At 41.3% G+C, this 13,948-nt stretch overlaps 1 protein-coding gene across 3 annotated transcripts; it reads right to left on the reverse strand.

The window, feature by feature from the left end:
* Positions 1-4,135: 4,135 nt before the first annotated feature.
* Positions 4,136-11,945, reverse strand: nupr1b (nuclear protein 1b). 3 transcript variants are annotated; one of them, XR_007264799.1, is made up of 3 exons: positions 11,555-11,945; positions 10,920-11,108; positions 4,136-4,508 (listed from the first exon to the last, which is right to left on the reverse strand). XR_007264799.1 is itself a non-coding variant. In XM_020510938.2 (2 exons), exon 1 carries the CDS (start codon positions 6,039-6,041, stop codon positions 5,820-5,822), a length of 222 nt encoding a protein of 73 aa, XP_020366527.2. In that variant the 5' UTR covers positions 6,042-7,647; the 3' UTR covers positions 4,136-4,508. The 3 variants fall into 3 exon arrangements, 1 of the variants encoding a protein (XP_020366527.2); XR_007264798.1 differs by lacking the exon at positions 4,136-4,508 and adding an exon at positions 9,088-10,272 and having other exon boundaries at positions 10,808-11,108; positions 11,555-11,942; XM_020510938.2 differs by lacking the exons at positions 10,920-11,108; positions 11,555-11,945 and adding an exon at positions 5,820-7,647.
* Positions 11,946-13,948: the final 2,003 nt, after the last annotated feature.

Below are 13,948 nucleotides of genomic sequence, written 5' to 3' on the forward strand. Positions count from 1 at the left end.
TTCCTGCTCCTCTGATGCTGCTTGGCCTGCCGTGTTCATCCAGCTCCACACCATGTTATCTAAAGTTCTCATTTGCTGCCTCTCACCAAACCAGTGGAATGAAATTCTGAAAGAAACAATCAGCCTCTCTAATTCAAAGAGGAAGTCTCTCATCTAAGACTCTAGCAGCAGAGAACTCAAGCTGTTAGCTCAGCAGCAGCAAAAACCTTCTCACTAACTGAAAGCAAAACTAAAACCTTCTTGGGTCTGTGTGAGCCCTGACCCTACCTACTCATGCTTCTTTTGAGTAATTCTTTTTAAAAAACATCCAGGGATACCTCCAAAGTGTATAACAACTGCCTATATGAAGCAGGCACCCTGACGCCACTGTGGCAACACCTCTGTGCAAGAGAAACAACACAGAACACATCACTCTTAAAGGCACAGTACTGTCAAAATATCAACTCTGTCTTCTCTTCACAGATGCTGTCAGACTCGCTGAGTTACTCCAGCAATTTCTATTTTTGGTTGTTTAAAAGCATGAGTGGTTTTGTTAAATAAGAAGAATAAATAAATAAGAAGAAATCTGTTACAAATGAACAAAAGAAAAAGTACAGCACAGGAACAGGCCCTTCGGCCTTCCAAATCTGTGCCGACCATCGTACCCTAATTAATCTAAAAACAAACCTGCCACTTTTCGATCCGTATCCCTTTATTCCCTCCCTATTAATGTTACCGTCTAGGTGCCTCTTAAACGTCTTCAATGTGCCCGCTTCCACCGTCTCTTCTGGTAGTGCATTCCAGGTGGCTATCACCCTCTGCGTGAAGAACTTCCCTCACACATCTCCCTTAAACTTTCCCCCTCTCACCTTGAACCTGTGGTCCCTTGTAATTGAAACTTCAACCCTGTGAAAAAGCCTCTGACTATCCATCCTATCTATGCCTCTCATAATTTTGTAGACCTCTATCACGTCTACTCTCAGCTGTCGTCTTTCCAGTGAAAACAATCCTAGTTTTTTAACCTTTCCTTATAGTCAATGCCCTGGAGACCGGGCAACATCCTTCTCTGCACTGTCTCCAAAACTTCCACATCCGGTAGTGTGGTGACCAAAACAACACACAATACTTCAAATGCGGCTTAACAAGGGTTTTATATAGCTGAAACATGTTTTGCCATCTCTTGTACTCCACGCCCCAGGCAATGAAGGCAAACATGACGTATGCCTTCTTAATCACCTTGGCTATCTGTGTTGCCATTTTCAGGGAACTGTGGACCTGCATGCCCAGATTCATCTGAATGTTAGTGTTCCTAAGGGTTCTGCCCTTTACAATATAATTCACACCGAAATTTGATCCTCCAAAATTCATCACCTCACATTTGTCTGGATTAAACTCCATCTGCCATTTCTGTGCCCAAATCACCAATCTGTCGATATGCTGCTGTATACTTTCACAATCAGAAACTCGGTGACAGAAGGTTGATGATACAGTGTTGACAACACAGTTTTGAGGTGATTGGCAGAACTAATGAGGGTATGGAATAAACTTTCAGTGCTGCCTGAAAAAGGCACTGCAAGTAAATTCAATCCTGACATTTAAAAATGTACCGGAGAAATACCTGAAGAGGAAAAATAATCTGAAAAATGATCGGGACAGTTGGAAATTTCTACAGCCCCATGTGAAGGCATACTCAGTACAGTTCAATGAGTTTCCATGTGGAACAGTTTTGACAGTCAAGCCTGCTGGGTAGATACAGTCAATGGTTGCCTTGGTACTGGGATGGGAGCTGGTATTTTATTTTAGAGCTATGTTTCTTTAAACATGAGAGAATTCCACCCCTATCTTCCTCTTTGGTAATGACAGATACAAAGTATTGATTTAACACCTCAGCCATGCTCCTTCTTCCAGGTATAAATCCCTTTCTTGGTCCCTAATTGGCTTTTCCCCTCAATGTACCATTTACGTGTTAATTGGAGACTGCGGGATACCTCTATGTTAGTTGCCAGTGTTTTCTCTTTGCTTCTCTTGTTGCATTTTCACACCTGCACCCCTCTCCCACCGACCCATCTGAACCTTCTGTATTTTTCTTAGTACTCAAGTTCATTTTTACCTGTCTTAAGCATACATTTATTCTTTATCTTAAAATTGATCTCCTTTGTCATTCAGGGAGCTCTGGATTTGTTTGTTGTATCTTTCTCATTTGCAGGAATAGACTTAACTCTACCCAAACCATCTCCTCTTTGAAGATGGTCCATTGTTCAGTTACTGTTTCTCCTACCAACCTGTCAGTCCTGTCAATCCTGCCCAGCTCCATTGTTGCTGCACCAAAGTGCACTCTCAACCTATTGGTAGTGAATACATCAGCTGTGAAGAGTCTTCCTGCTTAGGTCACAGTGATGTAGACACATTAGCTAGTTGCCATGGAACTGGAGCCTAGGTAATTTACCCTGGAGGAACCATAGAGTCATAGAAATGTACAGCACGGAAACAGACCCTTCAGTCTAACTCGTCCACGCCGACCAAATATCCTAAATTAATCTAGACCCTTTTGCTAGCATTTGGATCCTATCCCTTAAACCCTTCCCATTCATACACCCATCCAGATGTCTTTTAAATGTTGTAATCGTACCAGCCTCCACCACTTCCTCTGGCAGCTCATTCCATGCACCCACCACCCTCTGTGTGAAATGTTGCCCCTTATGTCCCTTTTAAATCTCTCCCTTCTCACCTTCAACCTATGTCCTCTAGTTATGGACTCCTTGGGGAGAAGACCTTGCCTATTTACCCTATCCATGCCCCTCATGATTTTATAAACCTTTATAAGATCACCCCTCAGCCTCCAACACTCAAGGGGAAATCACCCCAGCTTATTCAGCCTTTCCCTATAGCTCAAACCCTCCAGTCCTGGCAACATCCTTGTAAATATTTTCTGAACCCTTTGCAGTTATTCACGTGCAACAATGGGTGAGTGGTGATTATGGGTAACTTCCCCCACTGGGGTAGATAATTTTGTTCGTTGGGAGTAATCCAAAGTCTCGAACAACATGTTGCAAGTGGCAGAGCTTTTGGAGATCGTGGACCCAATACAAAAGATGCCAGAAAAGCAGAGATCATGGTTCATGTGGGAGCCAATAACGTAGAAAATTTGCTGGTATTTGTGGAGACAATTATAGCCAATCTGTTCAATGGACATTGATCAGGAATGGGACAGTCTGGTTGATATTTTGCTCCTCCCAACTCCAGGAGAACTAGGTCCAACTGCAGACTCAAACCCAGACCTCATAAAATCAGCTCATTACATTGTGACAGCTTTTGACCCAGAAACAATAGCAGTAAAGAAAACTTGCATCTAGGCCTGAAACGTCAGCTTTCCTGCTCCTCTGATGCTGCTTGGCCTGCTGTGTTCATCCAGCTCTACACCTTGTTATCTTGCAACAATGGGGCCTTTTTTTTTGTAAATGTTTGCAAGATTTTAAAAGGATTGTAATAATTATAAAGAGATAATTTACAACTTTTGGATAATAAATATTGGTCCATATGACTTGGCGATCCTTGACCTGGAAGCAAATACCAATACCAAGGGTGTTAAAATATAGAAGACCATTTGGATCACAACCTCCTGAAGAGAAATGATTAAGTCCTTGAAAAAAAGGGGATTGGAATTCTGCTGGGAAAATGGTGTGGTTGACCCTCCAGGTGGACTAACTGCTCAAAAACTTGGCGAGCTAGCCTCTCTTGTATCTGCTACTCCATGTTTAATTAGTATTTTACACTGACCACGATTTGCTGGTTATTTTGATTCTGACTCTCATTAAAAAGTTACAAACTGGCACAATTTTGTTGGAAACTTCTTTGTTTGAGAGTCTGATTGAAATAATCAAATTTACCAGATTCCTCAGGGATCATGCGAACTGGCCCTTGGTCTGAAAGCTGACTGGATGCCTATGCATGTCGTGAAGCTCATATATATATATAACTGGGCTATCAGTACATTCTGTATCAATACAAGTAGGATCACTTCTTAGTACTGGGAATTATTTTAATGTTTCATTGTTTTCGACATATTGGCTATTAAACACCTTTGCTGAACTCAGTAACCACACATGGAGAACTCATCAAAAAGTCAAAGTACAAATAAAACAGACATGACTTGTGGCTCATTTTCATTTATAAGTTTATTCAATACAGGCAAACATTGACAACCCCAATTATCAGATTAAACCATACTTGGGAAAATGGTCTTCATTCTGTTTGTCTCATGGTTAGAAGTTCTATTGCTATCAGTTTTAGCACCTACAAAACACAACACACTAACTCAATTGTGCTTTAATTCCTCATCTTGGATTTTCCACAATGGGTGCTTCATCAAAAGTTACTACTCATTCCCAAAACATTATTGAAAGCTGCTTCAATAAACAATTGTCATTATTCCAACAACTGGAGAACTTATGTTGCGATGGTACTTCACAAGACAGTAAGAAACCAAACTCAGGATGTTGATGGAACAATCAAGGTCACTTGTTGAAAATCTGTGAAGGTGAATCAGAGAAACAAATTTAATTGAATATGAGCATAGGCTAATAATAATGTCAATCCCTCACCTTTTCTTTTATTCTTGGGATGTAGATAATTTTAATAAGCTTTACTGTCCACCATGATTACACCATATGTGTATTAAGAGTCAAATATGTGGTGTGAGATTAGACTGAAATCACATCTAGGACAGATAGGGTAAGGGGTTACATCAGATATTGCCTCAATTTGGAAGGAGTAGAAGAATTGAAGAGTTTAAAATGATAACAAGAAGTGTTTGATTGGGTGGATAGGGAGAAATTAATCTCCGATGGGAGAACTCGGAACAAAGGGACACAATCTTAAAATAAGAGTTAGGCCATTTGGGAGTGAAATCTATGAGAATTTTTCACATAAATTGGTAATGGAAATCAGAAAGTTTCTCCCCAAAAAGTTTCAGATGTTGGGAGTCACTGAAATGTTAAACTGAGATCGATGGATCTTGTTGGGCAGGCAAATTTCCTTAGATAATCAATCGCGTTGGTTGGGCTGAATGGTCTTCTCCTATTCTTATAAGAAGCTGTATAAATATTCATTTGTCCTTAATTCCAAATACAGCCTATTCTGATGACTTCACTCCAATTAAGCTACCGGTAGCAGATGTTACTTGATCTTTCTGTGCAACTGAATACATATGTGATTCTGTAATGTTGTTGTGACTCATTTTTTCAGTTGAATCAAAACCATGTGTCAGTCAGGACTCAGTGTACAAAATTTGTGTTTTCCAATATTTTCCTTTCTGCTACCTGAAGTAAAATCATTTAAGTCCATTTAACCATTTAAATCTCTGAACTGCTCTCTCCCCCTCCTGAGGCTAGCTGAACCTTCATGACACCCTAGTTAAAATCCCCAAACTGAGCTCAGCCGTGGAATCAAATGTTATTCCCTATTGCACTTTGGAATTAAACAGAGACAATCCACTTTGTTAGTACAGAAGATGACAAACTGAAATGGCTGTATCCAAATTCACCAGAAAAGGGAACCCTTTCTGAGAGAAAGACTATGCTTTCAGCTGCTAAAGCTGGGAATTCCCACCCAAAACGTCTCTGGGTCTTGTTCCTCATGAAGAAACACCTTAGAACTTATCTGACCCGAGATGTTTTTCTTTAGCTCAGTATCCAACTTCATGCCAATGCTGCTATAAAGCACTGAGTTTAATTACACAAAAGGTTCCTGACAACTGAAGTTTGTTTGGGCACTGCACATCCTGCACAGTGAACAGGGGGCACGCAAGTGTGTGGGGAGGGGAAGGGGAAAAGGTCACTCACCTAGGATGAGCTTTGAGCTCTCTTCCTTTTCAGGTCACTTTTGTAGACTTTCTCCATGATTTTCCTCTCATGCCCAGCTGGGCAACTGCGATTCGTATTCCGAACGCTCTCTTTCTTGCTCCTGCCTTTCCCTCCATTGTGAGCCGGGTAATCTGCCAGATTGTAATACTCGTACTCATCGTAATGTGCTTCTTCAAATGACTCCAGGCTATTGCAAGACATTGTGCCTGGGGCGAATGGTCTAGAGGGAGGCTGGAGCTGGAGCTAGAGCTAGGACCTCGTGTACTGTGCTGTCCTAAACTGTGCTGTGCTGGGCTGCACTTGGCTGGGGTAATTCACTCTGTATGCCTTCATAGGTTCACTGTGATGTCAGGCTAAGGATGGACTGGCTTTTTTTTTTAAAACTGTACTGAAGAGAGGTGATGTATAAGTTTTCAGAGCAGTCGTTGGTTTTACTTCACTCTTAAATAAACTGTGACCAAATATGATCCAGATAAGCAGAGCTGATTTCTGATTCTCTGACACAGCCCTCTCTTTCACTTGTGGATATCCTGTCCCTCTACCTCCTTCTTCACCAGAGGCTATCTACCCATACTCAACTTCAACCATCTCTAACTAAATTAACTTCTTATGCCTATCCTCATCAATATTAAACTACTCAGGTCCCTACCAAGGCCTCTACTATTCTCACCTCAGTTGGTTTTACTAACTTTAGTATGGCTGTATGTTCATCTTGTGGAGGATTGCCATGGATGGGTCAAGGAAGTTGCAACTACTTCCTTCTTAAATGGGAGTTGGTGCATAGTGGTAATGGTGCTGAACTAGTAATCTAGAACTTCAGGCTAACATTCTGTCGACCAGCACCTAATGCTGGATCGGATCCCACCATGGCAGGCGATGACATTTGAATTCAATAAGAAATGGAATTTAAAAGCACGTCTAAAGGTGACCACTTTGATTATTATAAAATCCCTCTGGTTCACTAATGACCTTTAGAAAAGGAAATTTGCTGTCCTTACCTACATGTGACTCCAGGCCAAAGAAACGTGGTTGACTCTTAACTATCCTTCAGGATGGGCAATAAATGTCAGTAATGTGTACATTGATTAAAAAGCAGAAAATAAGGAACAACTCAAATTAAGACTGTGGTTGTCCAAGTCAGATCATCACCCACAAACAGATCCTCCAGAGACACCCATGCTTGTGTACCTTCTGCTTTAAAAATAATCATTCTGCCAGTTCCCCCAAATCCATTCAATCTGGAAGTTTACCTTTTGCACTAGAACTGAATACATTTGTTAAGTTAACTGAGGCTGCCCCAGGATCTGTGGGCCTGTCCCATTCTCTGCACTTCAGTTCTGACCTTCTCTAGTTCTTCACCTTTTCAACACCTTCAAGATTGTGTCATTTTGGACACCTCCACCATGAAATACATTTCTCAATCCTTCCACTTCCCATCTTCTCACTCTCACACCCATACTTCCTGCTGCTCTTCACCCACACATTGCCTAGGACCCCAAATATGCTTCAGGGCACGCAACTGCTGTGTCCTTTCTCTCTCATTTCCTCCATTTGAGCATCTGTCACTACCTTGGGAAGAACACATGCAAAATAAATGAGCAGTTTCCTGAACAGCTCAACTCTCTGAGCTCTCTAAATCCCACTAATTTTTATTTGCCACACCCACTACCCACTCTCACCTTTGCTGTTTTATAGAATCAAAGAGTCCCTATGGTGTGGAAGCAAGCCTTTCAGCCCATTGGGTCCACACTGCTCTCCAAACAGCATCCCATCCAGATCCACACCTATTCCTGTAACCCTGCAATTCCCATGGCTAATCCAACTAGCCTGCACATCCCTGGACACCATGAGCAATTTAGCATGGCTAATCCAGCTAACCTGCACATCTTTGGACTGTGAGAGGAAACCAGGGTACCCAGAGGAAACCCTTGCAAAAATGGGGAGAATGTACAAACTCCACACAGATGGTCACCCGAGGCCAGAATTGAACCTGGGTCACTGGCACCGAGAGGCAGCAGTGCTAACCCTGTGCCACCTACTTTCTTTAATGATTCTCTCCATTATTGAATTGAGACACAGTCCAACAGTGGTTCAATGGTACTTCTCCCGAGGGAGTTTGTCTCATTTACCCATCCCTTTGAATCTTTTACTCTTCAGTTCTGAAGGAGGGTCAAATCTTGAAACACTAATTCTCAAATCCTTTCTAGTTTTGTTCAATTTTCAGGATCAAAAGGATTTTATGCACAAAAGTAAATCTGTCATGGAATTAAGGATAAAAGACAACAAGGTAAAAGAATTAAAAAAAAGTGTATAGATTACAAGAAAGCTCAATGCCAAAAGTTATAAAACACATGAAAGGATGGAAATGATTGAGAATTTTATAAGGACACCATGACAACATATAATCTATGGACTTCAATATAAAAAGCATATGGCAGGAGTTTAAAGTAATGATAATCCCTGTGCAGATGTGTGTTTTCTTCATTCATTCATTGTGGGTGTTACTGGCCAGCATTTATTGCCCATCTTTAATTTCCCTGAGAGCAGTTAAGAGTCAATCACATTGCTGTGGGCCTGCAGTCACGTATAGGATGGCAGTTTCCTTTCCTAAAGGACATTAGTGAATCAGATGGATCTTTATACCAATCGGCTGTGGTATTACAGTCATCATCAGACTTGTAATTTTTTTACTAAGTTCAAATTCCACCATCTTCTGTGGCAGGATCCGAACCACAGTTCCAGAACACTACCTGGATCTCAAACAGTCTAGCAATTATACCACTACGCCATCACTTCCCCATATTGTAGAATTGTGAAGTGTGTCCTCTTGTGGAGTGTGTGTTCTTTCTATTCTGTAAATTAAACAGACCTACATTTTGCAATATATTGCAATTATTTGCATACTTAAATTGTGCAGCCGTTTTATTAGCTCATGTTTCATTTTATCTTCATGATTGCCTGTAAATATGTAGTGAACTATTACTGGTTTTATTTTGATCATAATTTGACAGCTGCCAACATGAAGATCTTTCAATAAATCTATTGTCTATTTTGCTTTGATTTGTTATAACCAGCAGCTGGTCAAACCAGTTGATACTGAATACTTGCTAGCCCTGCATTCTTGTTAAATGCTAACAGCTGGATGAGGAGTAATTAGCAGTTTGCAAAGCTGTCAGCAGTACCTAAACGGATTGAATGACGGCTAATCACTGTTAGAGGCAGAGTGCAGCTATCAATCAGACTTTCATAAAGTAAGAAAAGAAATTCATTTAATTCATTTTGACAATGAAAAACACCAAACTTCCTTACAGTTGAACAGAAATTTCTTACACATAAATATTGGGGACATGGAAGCCATTGTTTTCTGTCCTGACAGCAACTCAGTGTCCCTGCTACCAAGTCCACTCCTCGTCCTAGCAACTGTCTGAAGTGTTTGAAACCTTGGTGCTTTCCTTGACCTGAAGATGGTCTTCTGACTACACATCCACTCAAGTCATTGGCAAGTTCACCTAGCAATACTGCTTTTACCCATGCAGTTCTACTTATCAAGTGTGACATTGTGACTGTATTATCTTTCTACTCAACAATTCCACAACACACTGATCAGTCCAGGGATCACCACAGCTTCAAACTCAGTGTTACCATGTACATTTTCACTTGCAACCAATTTTTGGCAATTGAGGTATAAGCACAGGAAGCATTTCTCCCACAACTCACTGGTACAGAAACCAGAAATCAACCCATAGTGATTTCCAGAGGGTTGAGCAGAGCTCCTTCATGGGCCTGTTGGTTTGTGAAGTACATTCAGCTTTTCAACTCTTGTAGAATCACAGGACACAAATCAGTGTGCAGACACCAGCTTATTCCTCTTGACCCAGTCTTTTTCCAGCTTTGTAGCCTTACAATATTCTCTAGCACAGTTTAAATACTCAATGACAATTGCCAAGAAGTTTAATCAACTCCTCACTTGAAGCAGTTCCTCACAGAAAGCCTTTGCAGAAAGATGTCAGTAAAATAGCAATCCAAACTCCAGTCTCTGTTCATGCAAACAGCAATCACAACGGCACTGCCTTCAAGGTGGGAACAGCAGTCAGGGATCCATCAGATTGTTCATGAGATGGGTTTTAATGGATTGGACGATCTTTTCTTAATTTCCTTTCATACGTGAAATGAACCTGGCATTTCACAAATCCTGGATTTCCCTTTTCACATACCAATCCGGAATTCTGTGAATCTTGAGTTTCACGAATCTAGGATTCCTCTTTTACATATGAATCCAAAGTTTCCTGCCTCACGGAGGAAGCTCAGCTTTCACTGAAGTTTGCTATTTTTATTCCAGTATTATTAGACAGGAGTTGTACTGTTTACTGCCCCGCAAACACCACCATTATTGTGACATCACAGCAGCATGTTACATTAAGTATACTGTATCCTAGAGACAAGAACATAGAGAATTCAAGGGACTATCAATGGTGGTCATGTGAAAAACTGGAAATAATTTTGTATGAAAGGACACAAAAAGACAATGAGCAAAAGTACTGAGATAATGGGAGATAGGAAAAGGTGCCGATGGTTAAAAAATGCCCTACAGAGAGTAAAATTAACAAAGACCTTTAGCACCTCAATATTTATTTCCCAAATAAAATGAAGCAAGTTTCTCAGTATGGTGAGAAAACTATCCCAGATTCTGATCATGTGAAAAAATAGATCTGTGATAATCTTTACACCAACAGTCACGACTATTGATACAACAGTTGGAATAAAATCACAGCACACTCTTAGATTTAGTTAGAATGGCACCTTCCATCCAGTTTTAAAGGTGCAGAGGAGGAAATTGAGAGAGGCAACCAGTTCAAGAAAGAAAGCTAGAAAGAGAAGTTAGCTAGAGAGGAGAAATAACAAAATAGGTTGATGAATGGTGGACAGTGTAACATATTTGAAAAGTTTACTTCAAAAGGTCAACATACACAAACACAAGCTGTTCCATTCAAGTGAATATTGGACCAACAACAGGTCTTGTTAACTTGTGCAAGGTAGATCCACACTGCGATACAAAAAGAGGAACTCTTTTGCACATACGTTTCTTCTGTGGATACTGGACGAAGATCAGGGATCCTGGGCAGCTGATTTTGGTCCAGAATCAAAGAAGATCCATGTTGCAAACTCTCATTGTGTTCAGCTAGTATCAGTTCAGATGAATGATTTTGTAAGTGCCACCATGTGGTCCACCCCACAAGCCACATCCACGACGTCGCCTGGTACTGTCACCTAAACAAACAACAAATGCAGTTAGCTACCTCCTCTCTGGCTACTCAGTGTTAGGAAGAATGGTCTTACCAGAATGTAGCAGAAAAGGAACTGGGCTCCAAGAGAGACCCCAAGTATGAGCTCCATCTGGCAAGCTATCATCAATAACAAACCAGTGAACTGGAAGAACAAGTGATCCAAGTTTGACAAAACAGAGAATTTCTTTGATACAGTTTGAGGTGAAAGTAGATGGCAAAGTGTAAGTGAAACAAAAAGAATTCTCAAGCAGCTGTATCTTTAGGGGAATCTTTTGTTGAGATTACAATGGCTAAGATTTGAGACAATATTGTATTGAAAAACTCTCCCTAGGTATTCTCCTTCAATAGAGGTTTCTTTCTGCGATACTGGATTTCATTTTGATATAGAAATTGAAACTCCAAGAATAAAAAAATAAGTGAAGGGCCTACCCGCCAGGGAAAGTACTGATCGTCCATGCTTCCAATGCCAAGGCAACCTCGGAGATTCTTGCCCCACACGAAAAGCTCACCACGATCTGGAACATGAAGACATTATGGACTGGAGTGTTAAGCAATACAGCTATCATTTTATTAGCCAGCACCTATGGAACCAGGAATGTGCTGGTTGATCAAAAGGCCCGAATGATCAATGTGAAAACACACACTAAGAAATAGAAATGTAATGCATCACTGTTATATTTTATATACGGCATAAGTCACTTAAACAGCAATGCAACTTGGCCTTAAATAAAATCTACCGGCAGAGAGCTTTCTCACTCGCACCCTCAACTGAATACTTGGATGTCATGGAGATTGAAATAATACTGTAAACTTCCAGTATTTCAGGTATATAACTTTTGCCAGTTTTTTCAAGAGCACCAGTAAAAACAAAATTTGCTGTAACTAAATAACCTCAATTTCTCTTCCTTTTAATTTATTCAGTTATGAGATGTTGGCATCACTGGCTGGACCAGTATTACCCTGGAGAAGGTGCTGGTGAGCTGCCTGCCTGAATCACTGCAGTCCACGTGATGGAGGTACACCACAATGCTATTCGGAAGGGAGTTCCAGGATTTTGACACAGAGACAATGAATGAACATTGATACAGTATTGTGCAGCACTACCACTGTGCTAAATGGGATAGACTTGCCCCTAGCAACTGAAGACTGGGCATCCATGAGGTGCTGTGGGACAGCAGCAGCAGAATCATACTCCCAACAGAATCTGCAAATTCATGGCCTGACATATCCCCCTCTCAAGCAAGAGAATCAACCCTGCTTCAATAGACAGTGCAGAGGACAAGCCAGGAGCAGCAACAGGCATACTTAAGAATGAGATATTGATCTGATGAAGCTAATAACACAGGACTATCTGCGGGTCAAACAGCGAAAGTAGCATGTAACAGACAAGAGTTAAGTGACCCCACAACCTCCGGATCAGATCTAAACTCTGCAGTCCTGCTACATCCAGTCCTGATGGTGGTGGACAATTAAACAGCTGACAGGAAGTGGAGGCTTCACAAGTACCCTCATCTTTAACAAGAAGGGAGCTGACAACATCAACATAAAAGGTGAGGACAAAAGATATTTGTATCCAATCTTCAACCGGAAGTGCCGAGTGAATGATTCATTTCAGCCTCCTTTCAAGGTCCCCAGCATCACATCACATCAGTCAATTCAATTCACTTTGCATGATATCAAGAAACAGCTGAAGATATTCAATTCTAAAAGACTACGGGCCCTGACAACACTCCAGCAACAGGAATGAAGATGTGAGCTTCCAGAACCTGCCACTACCCTAGCCAAGCTGTTCCAGTGCAACTACAACAATGGCAACAACCTGACCATGTGGGAGACGGTGCACAGAATGCAGGACAAATCCAACCCAAAGAGTATTCCATCACACTCTTGAATTCTACCTTGTAAATGCTAGATGGGGGTAGTCCTGATGAAGAATTCTGACCCGAAATGTCTACTTTTCTGCTCCTCTGATGCTGTCTGACCCGCTGTGTTCCTCCAGTTCTGCACTGTATTGAAATGGTAGACGGGCTTTGAGGAGGTGCAAAGTGAGTTCCTCGCTGCAGGATTCCAAGCTTCTGACCTTCACTGGTAGCTGCAGTATTTGTATAGCTGGTTGAGTTCAGTTTCTTGTCAATGTTAACTCTTGATACGTTGAAAGAAATGGTACCTCAGTACCTGAGGAGTCATGAATGATGCTGAACGTTGCACAATCATCAGTATGATGGGAAGGTCATTGATGACGCAGTTGAAGATGGTTGGGCCTAGGATATTACCATGAGGGACTCCTGCAGAGATCTCTTGACATGGAGATGAATAGTCTTCAATAACCGCAACCATTTTCCTTTGTCCAAGATTGGCTCCAACCAGTGGAGAGTTTTGCTCCTGATTTCTATCGACTTCAAGTTTGTTGGGAATCAGAATCATACAGATTTGGCCCATTGAGTCTGTACCACCAAAAATACACTACCTCCCACACTAACCCCACTTTCCCATTCTAGGCTCATAGCCATAAATGTTACAACAAGTGATCATCCAAGTACTTTTTAGAAGATTGAGAAGTTTTCCGCCTCAACTACCCTTCAAGGCAGTACATTCCAGATTCCTGCCATCCTCTGGGTGAAAATGCTTTTCCTCAAATCCCCTCACTTTCACTTTACAATTATGAACCCTTGTTCTTGACCCTTTGACTGAGGGGAACAGCTGCTTTCTAACCAGACTGTCCATGCTCCTCAATCTTACACACTTCTATCACATCCCCTTCAATTTTCTCTGCTGCAAAGAAAACAACCCAAGCTTATCCAGCCTTTCTTCATAGCTTAACTG

This window comes from Rhincodon typus, chromosome 26 (genome assembly GCF_021869965.1).
Source record: "Rhincodon typus isolate 14 chromosome 26, sRhiTyp1.1, whole genome shotgun sequence".
In the NCBI taxonomy this organism is placed as follows: Eukaryota; Metazoa; Chordata; class Chondrichthyes; order Orectolobiformes; family Rhincodontidae; genus Rhincodon; species Rhincodon typus.

What these genes read in the sequence shown, in the direction of transcription:
- nupr1b (XM_020510938.2), bottom strand. Translation starts at nt 6,041, where the DNA reads ATGTCTTGCAATAGCCTGGAGTCATTTGAAGAAGCACATTACGATGAG.